We start from the raw sequence: 7,591 nt of genomic DNA, 5'->3' as shown, positions 1-7,591 counted from the left end.
AGAAAACAAAACCAAATAAGGCTAATCTTTTGCAATACTACTTGCAGTTTCTTATAGGGACTGGTATCCATCTTCCAGTCATAAAATAATTAAATCTCATTGCATTCCAGTGGTGAAAGATCTTGAACACACCCCAAGTCTTCGATCCTCAAATGGTGAGTATTCTGGGGGATCTGGGTCCAAATATTAAGGCCATATTTTACCAAAATGGCTTTTGATTTTTGTTTTGTTTTGTTTTGTTTGAATACTCAAAGCCTGTTCAGTATCAGTGCAGTGAACAACACTCATACACCTGGACCCTGTGTCTTGCATTTGCCTCTCACATTTGTGGAGTAAAACAGAGACCATTTCTTTCCTCTGGGATCCAAAACCCAGTGCTGAGCACCGTGGTCAAGCAGCTGCTGACTGGTGCATGTCCTTCTGTGAAGCCCATCTGCAACTGTGCTGTTTCCATGCCTAGGGCTCACATGGAGAAGCCCTCATGTGCAGCTTCTCCCCCAGCACTTGATGTTTGCCCCAGGACCATTATCCTGCAGCAGCACAGGTACAATATTGCCTTGTGTGATGTGTGAGGGGTTTGCTCCTTTCCTGATGAGTAGTGTGCTCTAATGGGTAGAGCTGTTGAAATTTAATGGACACTGCTGCTCAGCCAGGGGCAGCAAGATTGTCCAAGGTAGTATTCCACTTCTGTATGTGAGAATGGGAAGGAGAGTGAATATGAAAAGTTAGGGAGGCAGTGCTATAGGGAGTGTAGGGAGGGGTCGTATGGCTATGTCTTTTTTGCTCGACAGCTTTCTGCTACCACAGACATACCTCTAACTCCAAAAACTTCGCTAGTGTAGCTGTCTGGCCAAAAAATACATTTAATTTTGCTTCTGTTCTGTCAGAAAACAAGAAGGAGTTAACCCAAGCGCTGTCATCATCATAAATACAGCTTGGAGAGGGAGGGAGCTATGTCACCAATCCATTCTGAATTCAGCCTGGCGGTGCAGAGAAAAAAGAGTGTGTGGCCAAGAAGAAAACCACCTTGTATATCAAAACACACACGGAGGAAATTAGGTTGAGAATGAGAGATGCTGAACATAAAGAGAATAAAGCAAGAGAATAGAACCAGAGATAATAGAAATAAACAGCAACAGCCAGATTCAGATGCTCTTTTCCTCATTGGAGATGACTTAACAGACACAAGCTGCCTCACTGGAAAGGTATGCAGGCAGGTGTGACTCAGGATCAGTCCAAATGTGGCCTGTTATTCTATCCAAGGTGAACGTTAAAATATAGAAGTAAATAACAGTATTTTGTACCTGAATTAGTGATTGTAAGGGACTGATTCCAACATGCCTTAGGGATTTAGCTACAGAAATCCCACTGACCTTCAGCAGTGCTTATGCACCTACATTCCTTAGGTGCTTAAGAGAATCTTGTGTGTATGTACTGGGCTCAAGAAAAAGTCCATTACTATTATTGTAATGTGAACATGGTTTTAAGATCCTGTAATGTACTTGATTTTATACAAATGTGCCCAGCAGTATTTGTCAGGTCAGGGTTGTTGCCATCAAAGTGTAAAGTTCAAACGGGTGTGAATTACTGAGACTTACGGTTGTACTTTGAATTATGTCTTTTTATATTTACATGAGAGTGTCCTTTCCGAGTCACATCTGTTTTTTGTGTTGTTTACAAACTGCTCTAAAAAGCTGAGCTGAGAATATTTGCAGTTAGTTCAGTATGTCAAACAGAGGAATAGAATTATCTCTATTCTTAAACCATGATTATTTATGTAGCAGGCATGTTGGCCAACAAAAAGAATGAAAGCTGACGGGCATGAAAATAACCAGGCTGCTTGTACATGAGTCTTGCTTGCTGTGGTCTCAGCAGGAGCTTGAAGAGGACTGTGTAAATCATGAAACAAAGGGCGCACAGTTAATGCATGCCAGAGATGACCAGTTGTGGGGCTACTTCATGCTACAAATCCCACCTGGTGGTGTGGCTGAGAAAGGAGAAAAAGAAATCAGGGCACTGCAGGAGCCCATGTGGCTTTTCTCTGGAAATGTAGCTGGTAGCACAGAGTGTGGGCTGGCACACAAATTTACCAGTTTAATCTACACATGCAGAATAAGTACAAGAAGGCATGTAACTGGGTGGATTATGCATGTGTTTGATGCACACCCAAAGATAAATTAAAAGAAGATTAAACATAAATTACAGTTGTAAAACAAGGTAATCAGAAATGTGAATATGTCAGTATTAGGGCAGCTGTGTGCCTTAATCTGATGCCTACAGGCATACCTATTAGTACACATACTGTGAGAACTACTACATGATCACATACAGTGTTTTTCCATGGGGTCCCTACTTTGTTTATTGAATGGCATGGACAGAGATTGCTGAATGAGACAGGTGATCAATGTTGTTTTTTTTTTTAAATTTTAATATTATTTTTATTTTTAACCTTGTTTTTTTAAGAAATGATCTTGTTATTGTCTGCTGGCCACTTTTCTCTCTGATGACTTCAAGTCTAGTGGACTCACCATGCTCCTCACAATGCTGTTCCAGCAGCAGGCAAACACCAGACAAGGAATTTTTATAGCATCATGGACCTTCTTCCGGCAACTGAGTACCTCACAAGTACTTAGTAAGCTTTGCAGTGATAAAAGGAGAGCTGAGTGTTATGGTCTGCATGCTATGGGAGAGGATGTAAACACAGAGCCACCAGTTCTGTTTGCCTTAATAATCTTTTGTATAAAACGGAACACAATTAGATTTTTCTGATGTGCCAAGAACTGGCAGCTCTCAGAGCTGAGGCAAGTCAGGACTACTGACAGGCCATCCATCCTGTGGACTCAGTGGTACACATCTCACAGCACTGCTCTTTTGCTCTTGTGTTGTGTGAGTGTGTTTCCTATGTGTTGTTTGATGTGGCTTGCCTTACTCCTTGTAAACCTATTTGACTCCACATAATGCAGTGGCCTCAGATGAATCTGGAAGCTGAAGTAATAGGGAATATATTACTGCATTTTCAACACAGAGTGGAAATTGTGGAAAGGTGAGAATCTTGGCACTGTTCTTACACTGAGAGCATGAAGAACGGTTTACTCTACTTGATAGCAAGCTATGATGACAGACAGTTTGTCTATTGTTGGTATCTCACAGTGTGTCTCCCTCCCACCCACCTTTCTCAAACTCACATTCCTGTAGCCCCACAAGATCCTCGTGCTTTAAGCTCCATCTCACAATGCCAAGGCAGGTTAATGGAGCAATGCAGAACACTGTACTTTGGAACCCGTTTTTCTTTTATCTTCCTTTCTTCTTATTATTTTTTTATTTTCTCCATGGGAAAGAATTTTTGAGGCAAATATTACTTAGGCCTCTTTAAATGGCCTGTGTAAAGGGGAAAGGAAAAAAGGAATAAAGCAAACAACGCATGGAAACTTTTGCAAAGATGAAAGCAGAAGGGTATTTATTACAGTAAAAATGCATCAGGTTGAACAAAAGGATCTCTCTGGAACGCCTTGCTGGTATGGTCATCTCCTTGATGTCAGAGTTTACTCATTTGTGGAAGACTTTATGGGATCAGGATACAAAATATTTCTTATATTTTGGCTACTCTATTAAATTTGACAGCTCAAAATTACTAAGATTTATGAAGTAATTCTTAATTAGTCTAAATCACTTACATATACTATGGAGTCTTTCATAATATCTGCTAAGAGATACATAATATATACAAAATCTTGATCTAAACAGGCAATTGGATGTTATTGGATGTTGCAATATGAAGCTTATCTGTTCTTTTCCTTATACAGGAAACCTTCTGGTATAGGATTCTTCATTGCTTATATAGCATACTGACATATATAGACTCAAATCAACAACTTTGTAGAAAGTTTTTGTAGTCTGTATAAAGTGGAGAAAATGAGAAAAAATGTGGCAATATTTGCTACTATGATGAGTAAATTAGAACTCTTCTTATAAAGCTGATACTGAGCTATTTAAGGTTTTAGATACACATAACATTACGCAGTCAAAGCGAAGGTGCCTCATCCCATATTGCACTGCTTTTGATATAAATAAAATGTATGTGCAATATTTTATTTCATTTCAGAAAATTAATCCAAGAACACAACTGCATGATCTTGTATGGCAACATAAGTTTGTATTCATGGCTGATTTTTTTCCCCTTTACACAGAAGAATAATGTGGGTTGATGCAGTGTCCTAACACAATAGGGGCTAATGAATAGAGCTTGCTGCACTCAAGAGACTGCAGTTCAATTACTAGTGGTGCCAATCAAGTCAGAAATATTAACCATGGTAACAGCAGATTTGAGTTGCATGGAATGAGGCAGTGGCTTCTTGGGGAAGATCGCCTCTTGGGAGAGAAGGGGATGCTTACAGTAAGAGTTGCCGAAGGTCGGAGAATGCTTCTTTGTGGCAAAAGAGAGTAGTACTCAGCTCATGCTACAGGGAGCTCTGTGTTGTTTGTATTTGTTTTCACTGCAATGTGCCTGAGAGGTTGTAACTAGCAAGTGTGCTTAACTATGGGGCCTATACTATGTGCCTAGCATATAGAAATGTATTTCCTGTGTATGTGTGCACGCATTACACAAGGTACTTGCTATACCCTAATATGTTGTACAATATATTAGCTAATTATGTGAAAGATACATTTAAATGGAGATTAGGTCCTAAACAGGAGTAAAATGTTGCTGAAGTCATTGTGACTGCACTGAATTCCACCAATCGAAGCTGTAGCCTTTTATAAGGATTTACTTAATATAGTGCATTTGTTCTGCTGGCTGATGATCAGAGTGAGGATCCCTTGATTTGATACAATGGCAGTGTTATGTATTAGTAGCATGAACAGGAAGCAGCTGGCATCCTGTTCAGAAAACAATCTCAGTTTTTATTGCAGAGAACAATATTGAAAAACAGCACGTGTGTGTGAGGGGCCTAATCCTTAAAAATGTGGGAGTTGAGATACTGTCCCTTTTCATTGACTAGTCACTTCTGGACTATCGCTCTCAATTTGTCTTTCTTCACAGAAAGCTGTTCTGGTTTTGGTCTTTTGGAATACAGAGAAAACCAGCTTGAACCCCAAAATGGCTGTTTTGCACCTGTCTGCTGCCTTATCCTGCTGGTGAGTATGCTTAGCTGTGTAGTACTTTTCCCTTTCTCTTATTAGCTGGCACACCTTCTTCATCAGCATTACTGACAACATTTCCTACTCTTTTCATTGCATATCATTAAAACAGCTAGCTGTTAGGTATAGTTACTGTGTTGAAGGATCTTATATCCATTGTTTCCTCAAACTTTTATAAAAATGTCGTATGGGTTTGTTAATAGTTGAAGAGTGAGCAGCTAACAAATTGAATGTGTCTGCAAAGATGGAAAAGATGGTAAAAATAATGTGCACTTAATACATTTTTTTTTCCTGAGGAATTTGGAATGTGCAACAACTATCTTATACATTTCATGCTATCTCTGTAAGGCAAACAGGTGTAGTGCCTGGGCAGAGAAGCTGAATCATAGAGGTTCGTCTTGTCTAGATCAGGATGAAATGTCGTCATACCAGTCTAGTCTCATCACTTTAGGTCCCTCTTAAAGCCAAATATTTTGCAGTTTCAGGGGATGGTTCATCTTGGCTATCTCATCACCTGCACCAAGATGAGAGTAAGGGAGCTCTCCATTGGTCAGAAATAGAGCATAGGGACACTTCTTCAACCCACACTTGGGCTCTAAACCCAGATGAGATGGAGTGACTTGAGGAGTGTGTCCTGACAAGTCAGGAAAAACAGCAGCCAAGGAAGTGAGGTCAGGCAAGGCCATCTGGTAACTGAGGCTGTGTCCTGGCTGCCAGAGGGCTGAATTTTAATCCCACTTTTATCATTATTGTCTGTTTGAAAAGAGACAGTCGCTCTCCATCATTACCTACTTTTGCCCCCTTTCCTCCCACGCTTTGTCTGTCTTGAGCACTGAGCATTTATTCAGAGGGGGAGACAGTCCCCCTTTCCACCTAATGATGAAAGAATCCGGTGTCTCACTCCTAGTAGAAAACATGAGCCATCTGTTTAGGATATCCTGGTAAATAATGCGTCTAAGTCATTGCTGTTTCAGTTGCATAAGTGACTTAAGCAATCAGTGGAGGAGGGATAAGGAGCCACTTGTCATGTTTCATAGACTACTGCTCTAACCATTGGGCTAAACTGTGATTTACTCACAGGATTAACGAATAACCATTTATTGTGAAACACCACCAGAAGCAGGTTGAGGAAGCTAGTGCTTAGATTGACAGACAATTTGTTGTCAAGACATTTGCTTCAGAAATGCAAGAACCATGTTCAAGTCATGTTATGACTGGTTCAGAACTGTTCCTGAAACCAAGGTAGTCTACAATCTTGGTAGCCACTAGGATACCGGGCTCTTTTCTTGTCAATTCAAGGTATATAAAATAATACACAGTCTGTCTGATTACTCTGAATGCCTAGTTCAGTGTCTAGAGAAGTCTCTTTGGAGAAGTGTCTTCGGTTCAAACTGTGATTAGTCAAAGGCAGAGCTGGGCCAGTCTCACATGTTTGTGCAGGTCCACAATTACTGGGAGACAGTATGAAACCAGAGTGATAGATAGCAGCATTATCAGCATCTAGCTCTCAAACCCTTATTCCACTTGTTCAATGCAAATCCAGAAATAATTTTGGGATTACTGAAATTAAAATTTTTGGCAGGCTTTCAGTATTATTTCACCTGGTCATGATGTTTAAGGTAATCTCCCCACAGTGCCTATTGAGTTTCTTGTAATGGCACTTTTATTAGGCAATGTGTGAAATACAGGAAACAATAAATTGGAAACTATGCACCCTACATTTCATCCTTGGCTCTTTTGGCTTCAGTGAAATATTCTGTATTATCTAAGATCTTCATTTCTTCATTCCTTTACTTTCCATTTTTCTCCTTTTTTTTTTTTTTTTTTTTTGTCAAATAATCTCAGCCATTTTGGCAGACCCATGATTGCACTATTCTCTCCAGCAAAAGTTGCTAATAATCTGTAAATGAAATGTCACTGTCTCCAAATTTTATTTCTTTCCATGCAAAAATACAGTTAAAAACCCTACTGTTTTTGAATCCTTCCCCCTCACCTGAGTGGAAGTGTAGGAAAGGAAATCTGTTTAATCTTCATTCTCATGCTTTCCTGATTCACCTGGCTACTCCTGGGAATTTAAAGGAAAACAATTCAATAAGGCAGAGGAAAAATGCAGCCTAACTTTTATGCAATGTTTTAGGATAAGTGAGATTCCACAGTTATTATCCCTCTCTTCAGCTCTTGTCTGCCATATAAAGAAATGTGTTGTCTTACTAGCGAAGTATTTATGCTAGAATATGGATTTAATAACAAGGTAAGTTTTATTTCTGACCTAATAACTAATGTTAGTTGAATGATATTCAGGCCAGATCTACTAACACCAGCATACCCTTTGTTTTGAACAATATTGCATTCTGTATAAAGAAAGAAAATATCTCCATAACAAACAAAAAATCCCAACAGGCCAACCAAACAAATAAAAAATGAGGACCTTGAGTCTAGTAAGAACCTTATA

The 7,591-nt window shown here is 39.5% G+C and overlaps 1 protein-coding gene across 4 annotated transcripts in view; it reads left to right on the top strand.

The window, feature by feature from the left end:
• LOC308193277 (uncharacterized protein) overlaps nt 1-7,591 on the top strand; it is a 216,924-nt gene that overhangs the window by 25,367 nt on the left and 183,966 nt on the right. For all 4 annotated transcript variants that reach the window (XM_080587795.1, XM_080587797.1, XM_080587796.1 and 1 more), the window contains exons 3-4: nt 111-155; nt 5,042-5,136. In XM_080587795.1, coding sequence (XP_080443921.1) covers nt 111-155; nt 5,042-5,136 — 140 coding nt within the window. The remainder of the gene's footprint in view (nt 1-110; nt 156-5,041; nt 5,137-7,591) is intronic.

This window comes from Anser brachyrhynchus (genome assembly GCF_964034855.1).
Source record: "Anser brachyrhynchus genome assembly, chromosome: 3".
Taxonomy (NCBI): Eukaryota; Metazoa; Chordata; class Aves; order Anseriformes; family Anatidae; genus Anser; species Anser brachyrhynchus.
The sequence above is the reverse complement of the archived record's forward strand: the minus strand, read 5'-3'. Positions and strand labels throughout refer to the sequence as shown.